The 23,193-nt window shown below is 48.4% G+C and overlaps 2 protein-coding genes across 2 annotated transcripts in view; one reads left to right on the forward strand and one right to left on the reverse strand.

Annotated features, from left to right (window-relative positions):
• Positions 1 to 21,930, forward strand: part of LOC118230192 (BTB/POZ domain-containing protein 7-like) — a 65,168-nt gene extending 43,238 nt beyond the window's left edge. Inside the window, exons 8-11 of the mRNA XM_035423004.1 lie at positions 173 to 365; positions 1,830 to 2,008; positions 14,519 to 14,896; positions 15,520 to 21,930. Coding sequence (XP_035278895.1) covers positions 173 to 365; positions 1,830 to 2,008; positions 14,519 to 14,896; positions 15,520 to 16,116 — 1,347 coding nt within the window. The 3' untranslated portion in view covers positions 16,117 to 21,930. The remainder of the gene's footprint in view (positions 1 to 172; positions 366 to 1,829; positions 2,009 to 14,518; positions 14,897 to 15,519) is intronic.
• Positions 5,609 to 14,188, reverse strand: LOC118229760. The gene is made up of 2 exons (XM_035422080.1): positions 13,673 to 14,188; positions 5,609 to 7,636 (listed from the first exon to the last, which is right to left on the reverse strand). Exon 2 carries the CDS (start codon positions 7,604 to 7,606, stop codon positions 5,672 to 5,674), a length of 1,935 nt encoding a protein of 644 aa, XP_035277971.1. The 5' UTR covers positions 7,607 to 7,636; positions 13,673 to 14,188; the 3' UTR covers positions 5,609 to 5,671.
• Positions 21,931 to 23,193: the final 1,263 nt, after the last annotated feature.

Consider the following 23,193-nt stretch of genomic DNA (forward strand, 5'->3'; position numbering starts at 1 on the left):
TGTGTTTGTGTTTGCATGTATCATGCAACTGCATTGCATGTATGGCGTAACTGACATGATTGACACTTGATTGAGCCAGTCTGAGGGATCGGTGGCCACAGTATGGAATGGGCTGGTGGGCGGAACCTCTGACTCTCCCCGCCCCCTCCCTCTCCCTCTCCAAAAACGGCAGGCTGCGCTGGACGAGCTGATGGTGGAGCAGACGGACCTGGTGCGTCTGCGCATGGTGCGCATGTCCAACGTGCCCGACACCCTCTACATGGTCAACAACGCCGCCCCCCAGTGCTGTCACATGATCAACCACCAGCAAACCCCGGGCGGCCAGACCGTAGCCCCGCCCTCCGTGGTGGCCAATGAGATACCAGGTGGGCATCAGAACGACGGCCGTGTGGTCCTGTTACAGGAAGCCTTTAATGATGGGGCGAGAAGAACGTACTGCCCTGTGTTTGTGTTCAGGGATTGCCTTCAGGACCCTGTGTTTGTGTTCAGGGATTGCCTTCAGGACCCTGTGTTTGTGTTCAGGGATTGCCTCGTGATTGGGTTCATGCTGTATTATATTTAGGCCTTCTATTTCTGGATTAATTATCGTCGACTCGCTTAATGGACAGTTTCAAAGCAATTCAATTAACCGTGTGGCGTTTTTCCAGAAAATAATATTTTTTTTGTTGCTCTTCACTTTGCAAAATGTCTCCTTTCCCTCCTTTCCTCCCTCCATCCCCAATGACTGCTTTCCCATCTTCTCTCCCTTTGCGTTTTCTCTCTCGTGCTCTCCGTCTCTCTGCTACCGCTTTTCTCTCCCTTTCTATTCCCTCCATCCCTGATTGCTTCTCTTGGCTGCGGTCTCTCTTTCTGCTTCACTCCATTTGTCTTTTCCTCATCTCTCAATCTTATTCTTCCACTGTCTGCTTCTCCCTCCATCTCTGCCTCTCCTCTTTTCCTTAAATTCACTCCCTGTCCTACCCCCTCCTCTTCCCTCTCCCCTCTCTCTCTTCCCCTTATCCTCTTTCTCTCTCCCTCTCTTCCCTCTCTCTATCCTTCTCTTCTCATCTTCCCTCTCTTTTCCCCTCATCTTCTTCCCCCTCTCTCTTACCCCTTTCTTCCCTCGGTCTCTCTCTCATCCTCTTGTCCCCCTCACTCTTTCCTCTCTCTTACTTTCCCCGTTCCTCTTCTCTCTTTCTCCCTTCATCCCCCTCTTTGTCTCCCTCTCCCCCCTCACTCTTCTCTCTTTGTCTCCCTCTCTCTCTCTCTCCCTCTCCCCCCTCACTCTTCTCTCTTTGTCTCCCTCTCTCTCTCTCTCCCTCTCCCCCCTCACTCTTCTCTCTTTGTCTCCCTCTCTCTCTCTCTCCCCCCTCACTCTTCTCTCTCTCTCTCTCTTTTCCCCCTTTTCTCTCCCTCTATCCCCCTCTCCCTCTCTCCCCCCTCACTCTTCTCTCTTTCTCTCCCTCTCTCTCTCCCTCTCTCTCTCTCTCTCTCCCTCTCTCTCTTTTCCCCTTTTCTCTCCCTCTATCCCCCTCTCCCTCTCTCCCCCCTCACTCTTCTCTCTCTCTCTCTCTCCCCCTCTCCCTCTCTCTCTCTCTCTCTCTCTCTCTCTCTCTCTCTCTCTCTCTCTCTCTCTCTCTCTCTCTCTCGCTCTCTCCCTCTCTCTCTCCCTCTCTCTCTCTCTCTCTCCCTCTCTCTCTTTTCCCCTTTTCTCTCCCTCTATCCCCCTCTCCCTCTCTCCCCCCTCACTCTTCTCTCTCTCTCTCTCTCCCCCTCTCCCTCTCTCTCCCTCTCTCTCTCTCTCTCTCTCTCTCCCTCTCTCCCCTCTCTCCCTCTCTCGCCCCTCTCAGTGCCCCGGCTGGCGGTGGTGAAGCAGATGACGTCGCGCCTGCAGGAGCTGCGTCGCGCGGAGCCGGCTCAGCGGGCGTACGCCCTCAACTGCGGCGAGGGGGCGAGCGTCAGCCGCGCCCTGCAGCTGCGCGTGCTGCGCGAGTTCGGCCTGCCCGACGGGGCGGCCGAGCTGCTGCAGGTGAGAGGGGGGGAGGGGGAGGGGCCGAGGGGCTGAGACCCGCCCCCGTTCCGCGCAAAAAACCCGCCCCTTTTAAATCCGCGGTTCCGCCTTCTGAGGAATCAATGAGCGATTGATTGGCGATCTGCCATTGATTGATTGGCGATCTGCCATTCCCAACAAGTTATTACGCATATTTTACATTCGGTGTGATCACGTTTACACAGAGAGCATTACAGCTAGCGTACAACAACCAGAAGAAACTGATGCATTGGCACATAGCTTTTTATTACCCTTCTTGGTAAATGGACTGCATTTATATAGCGCTTTTATCCAAAGCGCTTTACAATCGGTGCCTCTCATTCGCCAGAGCAGTTAGGGGTTAGGCGTCTTGCTCGAGGACACTTCGACACTTACCCTCCTGAGCTATGTCGCCTTCAAGCCGATGGAATTCGATACGATTCAGAACGTCACGGAGAAGAGCAGGTTTGAAGAGCAGCTTGTCCAGTGTTGAGTACGAGGCCCGTTTGTATTTGTCGGTCTCCCGGGTTTGGAGTGACCGAGAGGGGAGGCCGTCCTCGGCTGCCCGTCCGTCCGCATTAGGCCGGCGCTGTCCAAGGTCCTGGAAGCCTCTCGGGCTCAAGCGGTGGCCTTCTCCCGTCCTGCCCCGCCCCACCGCTCCCATCGACGCAGCTTATTTGAGACACATTTAATGGCTGTCGTTTAAAAACGTGACGTTTTAAATCACAATTTGTCCATTAAAGTGGACATCTTTTACGCTGAGAGCGTTAAAGAAATTGCCTAAATGCACTACATTTCCAAAAGTATGTGGACGCCAGAACATCACACCCATACGTACTTGTCGAACATCTCATACCAAAACCATGGGCGTTAATATGGAGTCGGTCCTCCCCTTTGCTGTTGTAACGGCCTTCACTCTAGATTTTGGAACATGGCTGCGGGCATTCGCTTCCATTTGGCCACAAGAGCATCACTAGCTCACTAGCATAACAAAGGGAGCCTAGCCCAAACCATGGAGAACAGCCCCAGACCATTATTCCCCCTCCACCAAATTTTACAGTTGACGCTATTCGGGCCAGTACAGTTTGCAGTATGCATTCCACCAAAACCCAGATTCATCCGTTGGACTGCCTGACGGCGAAGCGTGATTCATCGCTCGAGAGAACGCGTTTCCACTGCTCCGGAGTCCAACGGCAGTGTGCTTTAGGGGGGGCGACATAGCTCAGGAGGGTAAGAGCGATTGTCTGGCAGTCGGAGGGTTGCCGGTTCAAACCCCGCCCTGGGCGTGTCGAAGTGTCCTTGAGCAAGACACCTAACCCCTAACCCCTAACTGCTCTGGCGAATGAGAGGCATCAATTGTAAAGTGCTTTGGATAAAAGCGCTATATAAATGCAGTCCATTTACCATTTACACCGCTCCAGCCGACGCTTGGCGTTGCGCGCGGTGATCTTGGGCTCGCGCGCAGCTGTTCGGCCACGGGAACCCATTTCACGAAGGCCGCGGCAAACGGTTCTTGTGCTGACGTTGTTTCCGGAGGTCGTCTGGATAGCTCGTGTGGCCTACCGCTTCGTGGCTGAGCTGTTGTTACTCCTGTTACAATTCCGCTTCACAATAACCACGCTTTACAGTCAACTGGGGCAGCTCAAGCAGGGCAGAGATTCGATGAACCAACTTGTCGGAAAGGTGGCGTTCTACGAGTGCCGCGTTGAAAGTCACTGCTCTTCGGTGCGACCCGTTCTTCTGCCAGCGTTAGCCAGACGGAGGTTGGATGGCTGTATGCTTGGGTTTATGCACCTGTTAGCAATGGTTGTGCCCGAAATAGCTGAACCCGCTAATTAGAAGGGTCCACATACTTTTGGAAGTGTTGTGTATGTCCCATCAACAGACTGTAGGCACACATGCGGGGCGACATAGCTCAGGTGGTAAGACCGATTGTCTGGCAGTTGCAGGGTTGCCGGTTCAAACCCCGCCCTGGGTGTGTTGAAGTGTCCTTGAGCAAGACACCTAACCCCTAACCCCTAACTGCTCTGGCGAATGAGAGGCATCAATTGTAAAGCGCTTTGGATAAAAGCGCTATATAAATGCAGTCCATTTACCATTTACATGCGTCAACTGGATGGTTATATGCGTTATATGGACAGTGCCTGATTTACTAAGACTTTTAGCATGTGCAAAACCAGTAACGTAACCAGTGATTGGTCATGGTATTTGTTTTGCATTGGTTGTGTTACTGTTTTTGTGTGTGCGTTGTTCTTAGTCAATCAGGCCTGTAAGAAAAAATAAGGTTCCGGACGAGAAAATCTTGGTCTTCGTAGAAACTGTCTTTATTGGCAAAATATGGCAGCAACAGAAAATACACGTAGCATGTACTCTGGGAGCATCGAAGTCAAAATGCACCCCGACTGTCTGTCTTGGCCTTCTTTTAAGCTGTTAGTTGTGATTTGATTAGTGGTACCAGTGATGATTGGTGAGTGAGATGATTAGTTTCTGTCAAGAGTCACACAATGCCTTAGCAACTCTGCTTTGTTAATCACTCCCGAGTCAGTTTCATTCACCTTTCTCCCTCTCCTGGCTGATTGTATCAATATGGCACTGTCAGTCTTTACAGTGATACTGAAGTCTTGTGAGCTGTGAACTAAGGCTTTCTTTCATCAGTGGGCCCAAGTATTGCGTTTTGGCACAACCTCTGTATTGAAGATTTGTAGTTGAACTAAAAATCTTACATATCCCCCCTTTGATGGTTTATTTGCGAACATGGACCATCACTCATTTGGATACTCTTGCGGTTAGTCCAGCAGTATGGTTTCTTGGTATGGCATAGAGCATCCTTTACTCACATGCCTCTCCGGATACCCTCCCAGCGGGTCGCTCTCAACTGCTGATGGCCTCTGGGTGATGCCCTCATCTCGGGATACACCCCTCGCCATTGGACTATTACTGTGCCTCACACGCCTAGGTCCCATGAAAGCTTTTGCTGCCTTGTCCCAGTCACAGACCAACCACACTGTGACTTCTAATCCATTACTGACTTACAACCAGGAGAGAGAGAGAGGTAACCAAACCCGACCATGAAAGTATTCAACAAGCATAAGAAACCAATACATGTGTGAAGAAGTGGGTGTTTTGAAATGATATTTGTTGGGAGGAGATATGTGTGCTTTAAGAAAAACCTGGTGTGATGCGAATGGTGTATGATAATGCTTGCTGTGTGACAATCAGTGTAATGAGTGGTGGGGGAAAAGATGCATTTAAAACAAAAAAACAAAATGGGTGAAGGAAAAAAAAAATGGACATTTGGCCAGACAGTACAGGGTGGTCATAACAGTGAAACAATGATAATGAATAAACATTGCTTTCTATGCAGTGTTGTAGATAACCTGCCTTTTTTTTTTTTTTTTTTTTTTTTTTTTTTTTTTTTTAATATTGATATCAATATCAATAACAAAAATAATAATAATTTTTTTTTTTTTTTTTTTTTTTTTTTTTTTTTTTTTTTTTTTTTTTTTTTTTTTTAATTTTTTTTTTTTTTTTTATGATATCAATATCAATAACAAAAATAATAAAAATAATAATACTTTTTTTTTTTTTTTTTTTTTTTTTTTTTTTTTTGGTAATTGAAATGATGATGGTGTCTTTGTACATAAATATCTGACAAGAGATTGCCTAAACCAACCAAGGTGCTTGTCTAAGACTACCACTTGAGTGAATGGTAACCTGTCGTTTCAGGATAGCACACATACAATACATTATTATGCTCTGACATAGGATGAGCAGGAAACAGATACTGACAGCTATTTTGAATGAAATTTCCCAACCAAATCCTGAGTATGCAATGTCTAAATCACCATCGTGCATTTGATAGATTAATGCCTCATCCTTTGCCTGTAACTCCTGTTGCACTTTAATGATATGGCTATCCTTTCTCTGCATCAAGGACATAAGTAAATTGTCCAGCTGAGGGAGTGCAAAATCAAATTCAGGGATGTCTTCAACAAATCCTAGTTCTTCCTCTGGTTTGGCATAAATTGTTTGCTGTGATGTATTAACATATGGGAAGAGGTAGTTTCCTATGGACCAAGATGTGCGGGGTGTAATACAAAATGATGTGGAATTGATTGGACAGGATTGCAAACTGTCATTGACATTGATGGAGAAGTGTCTGTGTGTAGTGGTAATGCATGCCTTTTGTCCGATCATAACTACTCTGGTTAGATTATTTGGGATATGAGTCAGATGTATCTCGCAGATTGTCTGGTCTGTCTGGGCTAATCCACAAAGTGGCTGTTTTCCTAGAGCATCGCATTCACAAAAGAAACCAAACGTAGTTTTATCGCAACAACCAGTATTCAAAGCTCTCCATTCCCCTGATTTCAGTTGCGCGATAAGCCTGGGTAGGTCTTTCCTTTCTTTAAGAACATTGTCCTGCAACACTCCTATGTTATCTACCTGAACGATTTTCTTAAACACTTGTTCTGGCTGAAAAATGGGTATGGAAACTGTCAAGGTCATTGCATACATCTGTCTCATGTGACACCCAAACTGATTAAGACTATTCCCCGCAGAACAGGCCCATGATTTATCATGTATGTTGTTAAAAACAGTTTCGTTCCACCATTTCAGGATCTGCATTGGTGGGATCCTTTCAGTGGATTTGGAAGGTTTCCCCCCTTGGGGAGAGAAAGGTAAATGAATTCCTTCCATCAAGGGGCCATAGTCGAGAGGGCTGTAAAATCCTGCAGGAAGAGGATGCGAAGAAACTTTGCTCATTTGTAGAAGGTAGCTGTAAGGGATGGGCAATTTGCATCTTCCCACATTGTTCAGGAAGGTCTTTAAGTTGTCCACCTTTGTTTTGAAACAATTTTTCAGGCCAAACCATTTCATGATTACTTCCTCTGTAAAAAGCGTTGATGGCATTCTCCCTGCTAACACTTCTTGTAGAATATGTGAAATCTCTTGTTGCCTAATGGATGAAAATTGTGCACAGTATAGTTCTTTTTGCATGCGGTTAAAAGCTTTCCTGGTCTTCTGAGTGATAATTGATAGTGCAGTTGCAATGGTATGGATGTTGTTTACCGTCGTCTTCTCCTCCATCAGTCCTTCCTGCAAGTACGCATCTGTTTGGAGAACTTGTGAACCAATTAATTCCTTCAATTTTCCCTCATTCTTCCTTAAAAGTTGACTGTCCATCCAGTTAGACACTCCCAACCCAGCTCCAGTTGCGCTAAGTGCACTGTCCATGAACCCCAATAATTTCCGCCCTACTGGGGTTCCCGTTGAATGTGGAGTTTGGGGCCCCTCTGCCTGTTTTTCCATTGATGACCTGGTTGCCACCGCACCATGGTACTTCAGAAACGCCGTTGTCAATAGGTCCTTGTAGATGTCAGCCACACTCTCTCCTTTGCACAGCTCATCAACATCTGGAGACCACGCTGTCAGGTTCACCAGGACTGGTACATGGACCCACTGGACGTTGTTGATCAGGATTCCAGGATATGGTCTTGTCACTATGCCTGACTGGGGAGCGGGTTGCTGTTCTGGGCATTCCTGGAGCATCGCCACTGTCATCGGCAATATCAACATTAGGACACTCCCTCGCATCTTCGTTCTTTTCCTATCTTCCTGCTTGATCTGAAAAAAATAAAAGTGTACACAAAAATCAGTGCCCACCCCCCCAACATTTAGACAGACACAAACATGACGTGCGATCAGTTATTCTCTGTTCTTTTGTAGAATTTTAACTGATCCACATGAAACCATTTGTTTGTGGTTCGTCGTGCTGTTGCCTTGTACTGGACTTTATATACAGTTTCTCCACATTTGTCAATGACTGTGTATGGGCCCTTCCAGTTAGCTGACCATGGCCCAGCATGATGGTAATTCTTTACCATTACCTCATCTCCCGGCTCAAATTTTTGCTCACTGACATGTTGGTCATAATACATTTTGTTGTATTTCTGAATCGAGCCAATCTGTTGAGCCGCTTGCTGGTACATAGCAGGTAAAGAAGAACAGAGGTTTTTCAGAAAGGTTTCAGTCGCCCATCCCTCTATCATGGGTCTCGGCACCTCTAGTAGCAGATGTTCTGGCATTCGCATTCCCCTCCCTGTCATCAATTCATGGGGGCTGTATCCTGTGCTTTTGTGAACAACCCCTCGCACAGACATCAAAATACTAGGGAGATTTTGAGCCCAATTGGTGCCATTTTCCAATACCATTTTTCTCAATGCGGTTTTGAGTGTTCTGTTTGTTCGTTCAACCCCGCCTGAAGACTGTGGATGGTGAGCTATGTGTAGTTGGTGCTTTATCCCAAGTAGTTTTGCCAAGTCTGTATGAATTTTTCCTGTGAAATGCGTGCCTCTGTCACTTTCCAGGCTAAGTGGCAGACCCCATCTACAGTAGACTTGTTCCCATAATACCCGGGCTGTGGCGGATGCGGTATCGGACTTAATTGGGAACGCCTCTATCCATTTAGTGAATGTATCTATTATGATGAGAATGTACCTGTAGCCTCCTCTAGCTGCAGGGAGTGGACCTACATAATCGATCTGCAAATTTGTCCACGGTCCTTCGGCTAGACACGTGGGCCTCAGTCGCCCTTTCCTTTTCACTGGTGATGGATTAATCTGGGCACAGGTTAAACAATTTGTGCAATAATCTTTCACATTTTTGTCAACGTCTGGCCACCAAAACATGTTTTTTTAATCGGTCTTTTGTTTTTTCTATACCTAAGTGCCCCCCCTGATTGTGGATATGATACAAAATATCATTCCGCAATTCTGTGGGTGGGATCCATACTGGAATGTCATTTCCAGTGTACAACAGCATGCAATCATGGACCAGGAGTTGTGCATCAAACAGAGTCAATGGGCCCTCCAAAATTGCCTCCCCATTCTGTTTCTGCTTGATTGCTTCCCGCAAAACTGGATCCCGTTGCTGCGCAACCTTAAGGTCTGTCGGTTCCCTGACGTTTACCACAGCAACTAGTTCTGGTTCCGGTTCCAGAACATGGAATGGTCTCCCTGCTACAGCTGCTTTCTTTGCTAGCTCGTCCACAGCTAAATTACCATCTCCATGTTGGCTTACTCCTTTCTTCTGATGGGCTTTCACCTTTAATAGAGCAACCTTATGTGTACAGGACTTGGCTGCTGTCCACAAAGCCTGTATGGGTCCGACCTGTTTTAAAGGTTGGCCATCAGCGCTGGTGAAGCCCCTTTTCTGCCAAATGGGTAAATACTCAGTGAGAGAGTTAACAACAAATGCAGAGTCTGAAAAGATGTTTAAGTCTGAATCTGGAAAAACTGAAAAGGTCTGTAGGACTGCTGAAATTTCTGCTTTCTGAGCTGAGAAATGAGATGGACATCTGTAAAGGAAATCCCCATTGTCCGAATGAATCGCAAAGCCAGTATGATACTGACCATCCTGCCAATATCGGGACCCGTCCACATATACATCAATGGCTCCTTCTATAGCGCACACTTCAAAGACACTGTCCAGAGGCTGGACAGGTTTAGTGTCACAAGTGTGAGGGTCACCTTCATAGAGAAGTGTACGGGGTAACATGCATGAAGATTTGTACACAGTTTTCAAATTTTTGGAACCCAGATCCAAAGTCCATCGTGCTAATCTTGAATTAGATACTCCTTTCACTTTGCCATTCAAAAGAAGCTGAAGGGGTGTATGGGGAGTATGGAGTGTCACTTCATTAAAGCCGTAAATGTACTCGAAATGGGACATTCCCCAATGAACTGCCAAAAGGTGCCTGTTACATGAGTCAAATGCTTTCTCAACCGGAGAGAGCACACGGGAGGCATATGCAATGGGCCGCAGATTCTCCTGAACTTCCTGCAACAGAACTGCTGATAGAGCTTCCTCAGTGGCTGCGGTCTGCAAAATAAATGGCTGTGATCTGTCTGGATTACGCAATGCAGGAGCTTTAATTAGCGCATCTTTCAATTTTTCAAATGCCGTTTGATGTTCTGGACCCCAATCCAAAGCATCAGACTTTTTCTTTTTCCCCGAAAGTAAGGAGTTAAGCGGTCTAGCAATATTAGCAAAGCCTTCAATAAAGTCCCTACAAAATCCGACTATCCCCAAAAATGATCTTAAAGCTGTGACTGAAACTGGAACTGGAAGTCGCTGAATAATCTCTACCTTGTGTGGATCAGGAGTGCGCCCCCCTTTGGTAATTTTAATGCCCAAATAAGTTACTTCCGATTTGAGAAGTTGCGCTTTCTTGGGATTCAATTTGATTCCTGCTTCTTCAAGGAGGTGAAGCAGTTCTGCAAGTAAACTGACATGCTCCTCCCTTGTTGCAGTCTGCAACAATAGGTCATCAACATACTGAATGAGACATTCTGGTCTAGAAAAAGCACCTAGCACATTTGCCAAACACTGGTGGAATAATGTCGGTGAGTTAGCAAAACCTTGTGGAAGCACATTCCAAGTGTATTGGGTATTTTTAAATTTGAATGCAAATTTGTATTGGCAATCAGGATGCAGTGGGATGGACCAGAAACCATTGGAGACATCTAGGGCAGAATAATAGTTAGCTTCTGGGAGAAGGGATGCTAGAACATCAGGTGTGGCAGCTACCACAGGCGCACATGTGGGGGTGCACTTGTTGAGTTCCCTATAGTCAATACATAAACGCCATGAGTTATCCGGTTTACGTACAGGCCATATAGGAGCTAGGCATGGAGATAAGCACGGCCTAATGATACCTTGTTCAAGTAGGGAGTCAATTGCACTCTGCACATAGGGGTTTGCTTCATTCGGGTAGCTGTACTGTCTGAGAGGGGGTGGGTCCCGCCCCTGCACATTCACCTCTATGACACCCGGATCAATGCGACCACAATCATGCTTGCTTTTAGCGAAAGCCCCTCTGTGTTGTCCTAACAGGTCTGATAGCTGGGTATCATCATGTGACAACAAGCTATCCAAATCATAATCCTCTGCCTTCTTAATAGCAAACACCGCATGCACATCAGAAATTTCGACTAAATCATCCCCACTCTGAGTATTGCGCCAAATACAATTATTGCCATAATCGATTATGTATCCCCGCCTCTTCATTATGTCTGATCCCAAAATATTGCGAGCATCACCAGTTGTACTGAACCAAGCCTTAGCATTAAAAGAATCACTGCCAATTCGAAAAGCCAAACTGTCCGACTGAGAAGCAATAGACACTGTACCATCAAAACCTTCCAGAGTAATTGTATTCGTGGGATTGCGAGGGTGACTATCTGAGTGTATAATTGACAAGGAAGCACCAGAATCCACTAGCCAACTGTTGCATCGGCCTCCAACAGCAACATTTACAATTGGCCTACCATAGGTATCTCGTTCCAAAGGTGCAATGTGGTTCACGGAGGCCTGGAACCCCTATGCTGAAGCATTAGCACATTTCGATCCCATCCCCTTATTAGCTGCGCGCAATTCAGCGTTTTCGGCGCTCAGTTCTTGTAAAACCGACTGCATTTCACTGAGCTGTTTGCTAATCTCCGAATATGGAGATGTTCTTTTTAATGTTGAGTTGCATTCCCTGGCAATATGTCCTTCCTTTCCACAAGCATAACATAAAATTACCCCGTTTGGGTTAAACAAGGGGGGCCTTTCACCCCTCGCTTGTCTCACATCCTCCGGCACATAACCTTCATTTTTCCACGACACCGATTTACGAGTATGATTCGGGCGTGATGTGGTCTCGGCCAGTGCAGCCACTGGTTGCTTTCTAGATTGGTTAATGCTGAGATTCATGTTATATAGCTGTGTCATTTTTGCTACGATATCTGCGTATGCGGCATGCGAATCTATATGTAGCGCCAAAGCCCTCCGAGTATTCAAATCGCTTTGTGCAATCAATGCGGATTTGAATGCGGGATCCTGTTGTGTTAAACCAGCGATGCCACTATAAGACGAAAAGGCTTCCCATAGGCGCGCCGCATATGCGGCCGGGTGTTCAGAAGGACACATCACTACTTCCCTTATCTTTTCCCAATCCACAGCACGAGTGCCCAAAATGTCCAACAACCCCGTTTTTCTGCGTTGTTGGTTGGCCTCCCGATTTTGTATGTCCAGTGGAAGCGCACTAGCAAGAGCATGGGGTAAACAAGCAGACAAAATGACACATGCGTCAACATCAGTCAATCTATGTAGGCCGACCATACGTTCCAAATTCGCAAGAAACTCTACCGGATCTCGCTTTGAGGGAACAAATGCACCAATACTTTTTACGAGAGCCTCAATCTCGCTCGGAGACAGCGGCTTTACAGTGGTTGTAGTGGTTACTCTGTTTCCCCCTTCCCCCGGTATAATAGTAGTGGTCTCGTGAACTGGCGCTACGGGGAATTTTAGGGTACGTAACGAACTGCCATCCCCCACCAGAGGTAAACCTGTATTTTGTGCGTCACTCCAAACCGCGCCGTCACTTTCCTCCCGAACCCGGTTCCCCGGAGCGTTACTATTCTTCTCATACAAGTAATCGCACGTACCTCGTACGCTTTTTAATTCTGTCTGCGTAGCATAGAGTTCACAGTGGAGCTCCTCGTTCTTTATGTGTAATTGAGCTACCTCCTTGCGCAGATCTAGCTGGATTTCGGCATTCAAATTCGCGTTAAGTTGATGGCTTTGTAACGAGGTCAGAAGCTCACCAGTTTGCTGTCGCAAATTTTCATTCTCTGCTTTGAGAGCATCCAATGTTTTATTGCCTAATTTGTAAGAAGCAAGGACGCCTTTCAAAACCATTGCAACCTTACTTTTTTTCCTAAGTTTATTGGTCGTGTTCCTATCAAATTGGAAGGCAGCCCATTCATACGGCTTTTCCTGGTTCTCTATTCCCTCCAACATATCTGATTTGCCGTGCTTAGCAATGTACTGAAGAATAAACGATTCCATTATCATAGATTCTCTCAGTTGTTCCCACTTAATAAAGAGTTAGGAAAGCACCCTCGCACCACCTCTGTGCGCAAAAACCTCTATTTCCCAAAACAGCAATCGGGCTTGCTGATTCGAACCCAAAAAACAATTCCAAATACGTTACGATACGTTAATCACCGCAACCTGGTTCCGTGCGTTGAACCAAAATTAAACTTTATATTCCAGTTGCTTTAGGAATATTTTATACACCTACTGTATGGTTCAGTACCTCGAACCAACAACGCTATTCCAATTACTTTAGGAACGTATAGCTTGTCGCGTACAAATCCTAGCCACAGTCCGTCGGGCCCTATTCAGTTACTTTAGAATAGTTCGTCGATTTGCAAGCACAAAAACAGGTTCAGTACGTCGAACCAACAACTCTTATTCCAATTACTTTAGGAATATATACAGCTTGTCGCGAACAAATCCTAGCCACAGTCCGTCGGGCCCTATTCTGTTACTTTAGAATAGTTTGTCGATTTTGTAAGCACGAAACAGGCAAGTTGCGTTAGTAACTTGTTAATTCCAAACAGTTCCCTATACCCAGTACGTCGGCAATTCAGTTGCTTTAGAATTGTTGTTTTAGAGAAATGAATGGACTTAAACCCTGCAACTTCTACTGCACCTTACAAACAAAGACTACTACCAACAATTTCAGTCAGGAAACCTCCTTTCCTTGTAGGTTCTTTGAAGACGTGAAACTGAATTAAAAGTGGAAGCTGTATCACGAAAGATGATACTCACCGTATGGGAAGCTGATGTCAGGAATCTCCCCTCTTTTTTTTCAGCTCGCGTTGGGCTGGCTCGCCAATGTAAGAAAAAATAAGGTTCCGGACGAGAAAATCTTGGTCTTCGTAGAAACTGTCTTTATTGGCAAAATATGGCAGCAACAGAAAATACACGTAGCATGTACTCTGGGAGCATCGAAGTCAAAATGCACCCCGACTGTCTGTCTTGGCCTTCTTTTAAGCTGTTAGTTGTGATTTGATTAGTGGTACCAGTGATGATTGGTGAGTGAGATGATTAGTTTCTGTCAAGAGTCACACAATGCCTTAGCAACTCTGCTTTGTTAATCACTCCCGAGTCAGTTTCATTCACCTTTCTCCCTCTCCTGGCTGATTGTATCAATATGGCACTGTCAGTCTTTACAGTGATACTGAAGTCTTGTGAGCTGTGAACTAAGGCTTTCTTTCATCAGTGGGCCCAAGTATTGCGTTTTGGCACAACCTCTGTATTGAAGATTTGTAGTTGAACTAAAAATCTTACAGGCCCCTAGTGTGATATGAGTCACCAGAGCCTCTACACAGGAAGGAGACATCTCAGGGGTTTTGGCAGATTGTCGTCAGAGGATTTCAGTTTTAGTCTAGTCATAATTTTAGTCTAGTTATCATTAATTAGCTGATAAGCACCAGACACTTATTTCCTCTCTCGTGCCCCTTTCACCTGTCTTTCATTAGCCTGTGGTGATGTGGCCCAATGTGCTAGTGCGCCAGACAGCCTTTTTACGGGGAGTCTGGATCGGGGGGGAGTTTGCACGGGCATCCGTTTGTCGTTTACGCGTCTGTTTTTCCTCTCCTCCTCCGCCCTCAGAACCCGCACAAGTTTTTCCCGGAGGAGTGCTTCGGGGACGAGAGCCCGGTCCTGGCCCTCCGCCCGCTCCCCGGGGCGACGGGCGCGGACGGGCCGCCCGGCTTCCGCCCCCCTTTGCCCCCTCCGCCGCCGCCCTACCACCCCCCCGCCGCGCCCGGCCACGCGCAGCTGGCGGCCTGGAGGACCCGCGCCCGCGCCCACCCCCACCCCCAGCCCCCGCCCCCGCCCCCGTCCCGCTCCTTCTCGTACCCCTGCAGCCGAGCCGCCCCCCTTCCCTGGCGCCCCGCCCCCAAACAGGGAGGCCCCGCCCACCCGCCCAACTGCGCCGACCTGCTGGGCCCGGCCCACCCCTCGTACCCTGGCCAGCAGGGGCTGAACGTGAGTGGGGGGGGCGGGGGAAGTGGGAGGGGCAACGGTGACCTGTACGTTGTGTGGTTAGGAGAGAAGGCGTGCAGCTCGTATGTTAACAGTACTGCTCCATAATGCGTCATATATACACTGAGAGGCATTGATCATTCAGCATTCACTTTGGGCCCCATGTTTCTCACACATCGCACCTGGGCGCTGAGGCATTTCAGCAAGGGCTGACTGAACACAGTCCGGTCCTGCATCGCACCGAGTTCTGCCGAAATGTCCTCACGCCCAAATGCAAGGGGCCTCCCGATGCATACTTAGAGAGATTGCAGAGATTCTCTACAGTATCTAAATGGTCAGCTCCCGCTTTCCATCCTTCTGTCCTTCTGAGTATCCTGCTCTGTATTGCAGTGCATTAAAATTCATGCGATTCATGCTTTTTATTGAGTGTTCATGCCCAGAGCATCCACGGCTACTAGTATTAGTCACAGACGTCCATAAACATTCCCACCGTGGGCAAAATCGGTACATTTCCCCCAGGAGGCCAAATGTTCAGTGTTAGGAAGACGGAGCTGACCATCTGCTTTGTCTGTAGTCTGTGGCGATGGCGGGCGGTTCTGATTGGTCCGTTGTCCTTTCTCCAGCAGCACGCGGAGCCGGCGGTCAACGAGCTGATGCCGGACGTGGCGGCGGGCGTGGCGTCCCTGAGCCTGAGGGGCCCCCAGGGGGGGCCGGACTGCGAGGGCCACGACCCGCCCCCCCACGTCTCCTCCGCCGCGCCTCACCACCCCCCCGGGTTCTGCCACGCCGGCCGGCACGGCGCCGCCCCCCACAAGAAGCACGGCGCCGACGCCGAGGGCCGGGCGGGGCACCCCGACCTGTACGCGCCCCCGCCCCGCCACGCCCCCCACCCGCAAGCCCGCTACGTCGCGGGGCCCGACCTCTACGTCCACGCCCGCCCCGCCCCGGACCAGCACCCGCACCCGCACCGCCTCAGGCTCCCCCCGCGCCCGGACCTGGCCCCCCCCGGGGACCCCCAGCCCCCCCCCGCCAGGGGGCGGTCCCAGACGGAGCCGGACGCGGCGCGCGCGTCGGGCCAGGCGCGACCCCCGGCCGTCGCCGCGGAGACGCAGAGGCCGGGGGCCCCCGAGGGGCCGGGGGGCTGCGTGGACGATACCGCGGCCGGCAGAGACCGCAGGTCCCCGGGCAAACCCGAGTACCCTTACAGGAAGTCTGCACTTTAACCGCAGAGAGAGAGAGAGAGAGAGAGAGAGATGCAGGAAGCAGCTCAGGGTAAACGAAGAGGATGTGGGCCCAGGCCTTGTCGGCCACCTAGTGGCCGAGAGACGGTATCGCCGGGCGCGAACGCACCGCTCGCTCACGAGAGCGCCAACTTTAGCCCCCCGTCCCGCCAGCGGGAAGCTGCGCCGTGCGCTCGTCCGCGGCGCCGTAGCGACGGGGCTAGCGTGGCTGAGAGCCGCGCCGCTGACTACGGCGGCGCACACTATCACCAGAGAGGAGAGGCTCTTCCCAGTCTCAGCCACACCTCCCCGCTCGCTCGCCAGCGGAGCCAGAGAGTCGGTCTCTCCCTTGATCGGACCATCGACCTTCTACACGGACCCTTCCCTTCCCTCAGTCCTCTCCAAGTCCCGCACCGTCCCCTGCCTTCCGCGGTTTTAAGTCGCCTCCGTAGCCCGTAAACAGGAAGTCGCGCCAGTGAGACGTGGAGCTTCTCGGCGGCGTGCGGTCTTACCGAGCCGACTGCCGGCGTGACTGACCGACGCGGCGTCGTGTCGCACGGGGGATGTTTACCCCGGAGCATCGCGGCTCACGGCTACGCATCGACCGCCCGGATTATTAGCATAGGCTAATCGTCGGTCAGCGAGCTAATAGCCGGCGGATTTAATGGACCCCGATTTAATAGCCTCCATTTATCATCGCTAGGTTATGACTGAGCAGCGACTGCGGGGCCACGTTGTCGATTATATTGCGGCCAGTCCTCCTTCCTTAGGAATAAATCTGCTTTGTGGCTCTTTGTCCTGCTGGCGTTTTTTATGTTAAATGGCCTGTAGCGACTGAGCTCCTGAGGGTATGTGGGTTGGCCACCGGGTGGTTCCCTGGCCCGGGTCGCGCTGTTGTCGGTACCAGTGCGTGTCACTTCCTGTTCCCCGAGTCCTCCTGAGCCCTATACTTAGCCCACGTTTTTCTGCGTTCCTCTGGTAAACACAGTTAGGGGGGGGGGATGCTAACGTTTATAGCAAAGCTAGCAGAAGGCCACACGTGAATAAATAAAAACTATTAACAAATGAAATTAATCGATTAATGGCCGAATCGGAGAACTAGGGGTAGTCGAGCGGCCTCTGCGAGCGGCACAGGGAAGGACGGGCTTCCCAGTGTTTCGTACGTCTTTCCCAGCTCATTTTAACTCGTGGGAGTACCAAGTTGCCGGTTTAGGTGTCGTGTAATTTTAGTTTTTTGAGTTTCCCCCGTCTGCGACGCCACGGGACGGCGTGCCGAACATCGGGCTCAAGGCCCCTCCGGTTTTCCGTTTCCTCCGCCGCTCGTCTCCCGGCCGCTCTCCGCGTCGGAAGGCGCCCGCGGTATCAGCGTCAGCGTTTTTCTTTTCGAGTACCGTTCGCACGCGCGCGCGCGCCCCTCCTCCCCCCCGACTCATAACGTCTCCACGGATACAGCGGAGCGCTTCCGTTTTGCAGGGCGAAGCCGTTATTTACTACGATAAGCATTCCGTTTATTTTATTAATTTTTTTTTATTTGATCAGTGCATTTCTTCGGACATTTCGCCTGCGGTTTTTTTACCACGCAGAAGTCGCGGCCTGTGAGCTGTTGGGTACAGAGTCGCGCGTGTGGTATATGTGTCGTATAGTGCAGCCCGCCTCGGTCGTACCGCGTCGTCCTCGAAGCAAGGGCGCGGCGTTCCGTTTTATTGGTTCCCGCTTATGGGAGGCATCGGAGAAGCGTCCGTTCTGTTTCGCGGCTGGGCCAGACCGTAGTAGTTTTGGGGTGGGGGTGGGGGGGGGGGGGAGTCATATGATCTTGGCTCTCCATGTGGGATTTGCGATGTCGCCAGGGGCAACCGGGCAAAGGCAGCGGAAACTGTACTTCCTTGTTCCAGAAAGGACATTGACATTGACATAAGTGCAGTATTGGGTCATCAGTCAGAAAAGGGCACATGAGTACACTCAAGAAGTACAGGAGGCTGCCTTGGCCGGGTGTTCGAGTGCATGTGAAGAGCATTCTAGAAGAGCAAGACGTCCCAGTATTTATTGCCCATCACATTTCCAGACTGGCGAATGTTGAATTAGCCTCATAGTGTTTTTGGTATCAAACCAGTTTGGGACCAGCTCCTGGTCAAGTGTTGTTAAACATAATTTAATCTCTTATGGGCTGGCCGCCCTTCCTCTCCTGTATCCAAATTTCACACTAAATCTGCTTCATCTCACTTTCTTTCTCACATCCCGGCACCTCAACAGCTCCACCTTGTGGTTGTACTGTGATACAGCAAGGCCTCTGTTCTCAAAAGGTTCTACCTCTTTCCCACCCGCTTAATTTCTTAAACTTACGCCATCAGTACTTTACCAGTGTTGTCAGCAATTGTTCTGTTTCATATGCAAATGCCACACTACCTGTATCATTATGATGTAAAGGGATGCAATTTTTCAGAACTGTACCAGCATTTGACATCCAGCAACCAATGAGGACTATAAACCGTGGTTCTGCACAGCCAGAAGCTGATAGTTCTGCTCCAACTCAAATTTGTCATAATAATAATAATAATAATAATTTTATTTATATACCTTCCTCTCCAAATCCCAAGGGCACTACCAATCCAAAGGAAAGCATCTACATAGGCAAAGACAACATCCTGAGAAATAAGATATTGGACAGGCATCAACATATGTCAATAAGATGTACATCTTAAATGTGCCCGCACAAGCATTCCATCCAGAACCGACTGCTGCTACGCACACGCTCCCAGCGCGGCTGAGTCCCCCCGCTTGCAGACAACCCTTCATGTTCCACAGTGACCTTCAAGTGCAGGACCCAGGCCGAGACCCTCCATCCTCGTCACCAGGGTCCTGTCCTGGACAGCAGGGCTGCCCCAAAATGAACCGTCCCAGGTTATGTTCGGTGGTGCGTGGGCAGAGGGAACCCAAAATAGATCCAGTTCCAGACAGAGGCAAGACACAGACTAGCCCGCCCACCCCCCCCCCCCACACGCCAACACAAAAAAAACTGACCCACATAAGATGGGATGCTGATATGTTCTGACAAACAGAACTCTTTTCCTTCACTCAACATTATCTGCAAATGACAAGTGACATACTAATGGCAGTTTGTGGTATGCAAGACCACTTAAGACCCAGGCTACACTACAGTCCACCAAAGTCCACACAACCTGCTGTGGACTCCTGGCCGCAGTCTGTATTGGCATGGCCAGTACTACATCTGAACTCTAATGGGCATCGTCAGACAAAGAACAAATGCCTCAACAGGATGCACAGGCTGGAGGCTCCTGGCACGCACGGTTCACGATCTCAACCAATCTGAAAATTCTACTGTGGAGAGATGAGCTGTTTTATTGGCTAATTTGAGTTGGTGATTGAAGGCAGACGATGGCTTCACCCATTATATGGTTCATGAAAACCATTATTAATGGAGACCACCTAGTCTTGCTGAAATGCGATATCAGAACCAGTAATGCAACAATCAAAAAACTAGTGGGACTTAATTGAAGCCTCCTATTGGCCCGGCTTCTTCTGAATAGATAATGAGTGAGTGTCACCTCCCCTTCTGTGTTACGCATGAAACACGGCGCTGGTTCTGAGCATACAAGCGTTCTCTCGCTCTTTTGAGTGACGGGAGAAATTCCAGTTCTACGGTTGCCCTCCCACCGCGTTCAGCCACGGTCTTTTATTTTATTGTGTGGGGTCAAGAGAAGTCGTGTGCGGTCGTGTGAAATTACACAGCGGTAAAGGCCATTTCTAATCACGCTGTCAGTGTTAATTCCGTTCGGAAAGGCGGCGAATCGAAACCTGAGAAGAAGATCCTTCCTTCCTTCCTTGGAAAAGCGTGGGCACTTTTCTTTAGAGACCAGTTGATTGTTACAGATCTTAGATGTTTATTTTATTACGGCTCGCTGTGCTGCGCCGGCACAGACGTCCTCATTTCCATACTGCTTTTCCGTATTTCTTCTGACTTGCCTTCGACGGCAGTGCATGTGTTCAGTATTTTCATGGAGACGTGTAGCTAACACTTTGTTTGTAAACCCCCAAAGGGTTACACTGAAATGCTGGTAGAGCATTAACTTTAATCATCCATAGAGGGTTGACATGGCTGTGCGTATACTGTATTTTGTGGGGGGCTTTCCTGAAGTCGTTCGCTATGGTTATTCGGGCCTTGGACCTGGTGGAGTGCTTTCGTTCCTCTTCGGAAATTGAACCTTCAGATGCAACCGATCCACCTCCTCAGGCCACCCTCGATATGGCTGCCAGCCCATTTATAGACACTTCCTACTCCTGACCCTGTTAAGAAGGTTCCTGGTTGAAATCAACAGTATATCCCCATCATTAATGCAAGGCAGAAACACAGCAGGGTTTCCATGTACAGCATCTGAACCCAGTTTTTTTTTTTTAAATGGTGTGAGCACCCCACTGTTCTGGCTTGTACAGATCTCCCAGCATTTCCCAGTATTGCTCAAAATTTCTTATGCCTTTTGGTCATGGTCCACAAATGGTACACATACATGGCAGCCATTTTGTGTCTGGGGAATATACAGTGCTGTAATCATATGCTGTGCATTTCTCCAGTTTTGTTTTTGATGTACTTTTGGATCCCACAGATATGTTCACAGTAAAGCTGATCCTGAACGCCAGGTCAGAATTGGCCTGTGCTGGCACACGGGAGTGACTGCCATATTGTATAAGGCACAGGTGTCAAACTCCTGTCCTGGAGGGCAGTAGAGTCTGCTGGTTCTCAGGGTGTTCTCGGCACCAGTGCTTCATTGAAATTATTGATTGGCTAAAGAATCCACACACCTTGTTCGCAAGGCCTTAATTGGCGGCCAAAGGGAAACCACAAAATCCGTAGACACTGCGGCCCCCTTGGAATTTTGTCTGCCTGCATTTTGATGAGTTGAGCCATTTTAAATACTACATGACCAAAAGTATCTGGACACCCCTTGGTCTGGGGCTGTTTTTTGCTTGGCTTCTTAGTTCCAGTGAAGGCAAATCTTAACGCTACAGCCTACATTCACATGCTAGACGATTCTTTGCTTCCCCAACAGTTGGTGGATGACTCTTTCCTGTTTCAGTATAACAGTGCCCATGGGCACACAGTGCAGTCCTTATAGAAATGGTTTTGTCAAGAACGGTGCGGATGAACAGCACAGAGCCCTGACCTCAACCCCAGTCCCATGTCAGGTGTCCATATACTTTTGGCCATGTAGTGTATTTCAAATCTGTCCCTGACATTACCTTCGTATTACAGCACATGCATCCTTGAAGTGACATTTGTGTAAGGAAAAAAAAAGAAGTGCTTTGACAGCCATTTTGCGTAAAAATGAATTCCCGATACCCAGCGTACATTCGGGTTTGGAAGCCGAGCGTTATCGTTTCTCATCTCCTCCGCGGAAACACGCCCGTGCCTTCGCTGCTATCGGCCGGCCATTTTGTTTTTCCAGAAATGGACTTCCTTCCTATGCAAACATTTTCTACCAACCCGCATAAACCAGTCCTTTGTTTAAAAAAAAAAAGAAGAAAAAAAAACTGCTTTGTGTACATTTTTTTGAAAGATAATATTTTTCCATTTTTAGCTACCTGAAAAGAAACCTCCAGGTATTTGTGGAAACGGTTTGTTAAATATCTCGAAAAACGTGTAACAGATGTGATTTGTACTTGCTGTATATAATGAGGTCAGAAGCCCTTTTTCTCGTAGACTCTGTGCAAAGTTTTCTCTAGCTCTATTTTTCTACTGTTATCTCAGTGGGGAGCGTGGTACAGCGATGGCACCTGTCGGCAAAATAAACTGTTTTAACAGACGTCCTCCTGGTCCCTCCTTTCTAAGCAAAGCGCTTTCCTCTCTGGTCTTCCATGCGCTTATCTATGAAAGAAGCAATGCTGTTAAAGTGATACCAATGTTTACTGAATATCTTAAGTGAATGGTCCTACATATACCCTTCATAAGCATTTCTGTGTATGTACTGCGTATGACAACCATAATAGTTTATGCCACCACTAATGCAGCAATACATTACCATTACCGTGATAAAAGTGACATGTGCTTCTTTGAGTTACTGACATAAGCACTTATTCATGTCTATGTATTGTTTATGAAGGAGTTATAGAACACTTATGAAAGGCCATTCAAAGGAAGTGGATCCAAAGCAAGTTTTACAGTCTACATAAAGAAAAGTTCACCTTCTTATTAAATGCTCCTGCTGTCACAGACGATTATCGTAGCAAGAGAAAACTGCTAGAGTTTCCCCAATCATGGAATTAGAGAAGTAGACCTCAACTTCAGGAAAAACATTTTAACTTGCTTACTTCTAGGCAGACAGCATGAGTCTAGAGAGCTACCGACTTGTACAGCTTTGCTTGAGAGTTGATAAAAATGATTCATGGTTCACACAACTATGATTAGGTGACTAAGCCTGACATTTCCGCTTTACAGCAGTGCACCAATCGCATTGTCACTCGCATAACGTCATCACATCAGCCGTAAGCTCATTACTACGTTTCCCTTCGCTTTTTGAAATGACGACACACGGCAACATCCTTTATCAACGGTTTTATTTCTCAGAAACATTCAACATTTAAAAAGGAAACGAAGACTATACATAGTGGACGCGAGACGAATCTGACGTTCGGAACTTGGTCGCTGACGCCCGGTCACTGCGGACCCCGCAAGCTGTTCTCCGGTCGAACGATCCGACGGAGCGACGGAAGAACCCGGAAGCTTCCGCCGTCTGAAGTTCTGTAAATGTTCCCACGAAAAACTAGTGTCCCTGAAAAGTACCCTGCCACGCCACGGCAGCGCGTGATGCAATGACACCTCCCCCTTGCTCGACCAATGGTATTAAGGCGCAAGCACACCGTTGTGTGTGTGTGTGTGTGTGTGTATGGCTACAGAAAGGACATGAAGCAGACCCCCACAGAAATATGAAATACGAACGGCTGTGCCTTCAACGTAGGGCATTATGCGTACTAGTATGAGCTTCTGAAAGGTAAAAATAAACTATCCACTCCTTCCTGGTGTAAAATGAATCAAATCACTTGATGGGCAGCCAGACACACTTTTCAGGG

This window comes from Anguilla anguilla, chromosome 6 (genome assembly GCF_013347855.1).
Source record: "Anguilla anguilla isolate fAngAng1 chromosome 6, fAngAng1.pri, whole genome shotgun sequence".
Classification (NCBI taxonomy): domain Eukaryota; kingdom Metazoa; phylum Chordata; class Actinopteri; order Anguilliformes; family Anguillidae; genus Anguilla; species Anguilla anguilla.

Bases quoted from the DNA above. Each gene is read 5' to 3' on its own strand.
- LOC118229760 (XM_035422080.1), bottom strand. From the start codon at position 7,606: ATGCGAGGGAGTGTCCTAATGTTGATATTGCCGATGACAGTGGCGATG.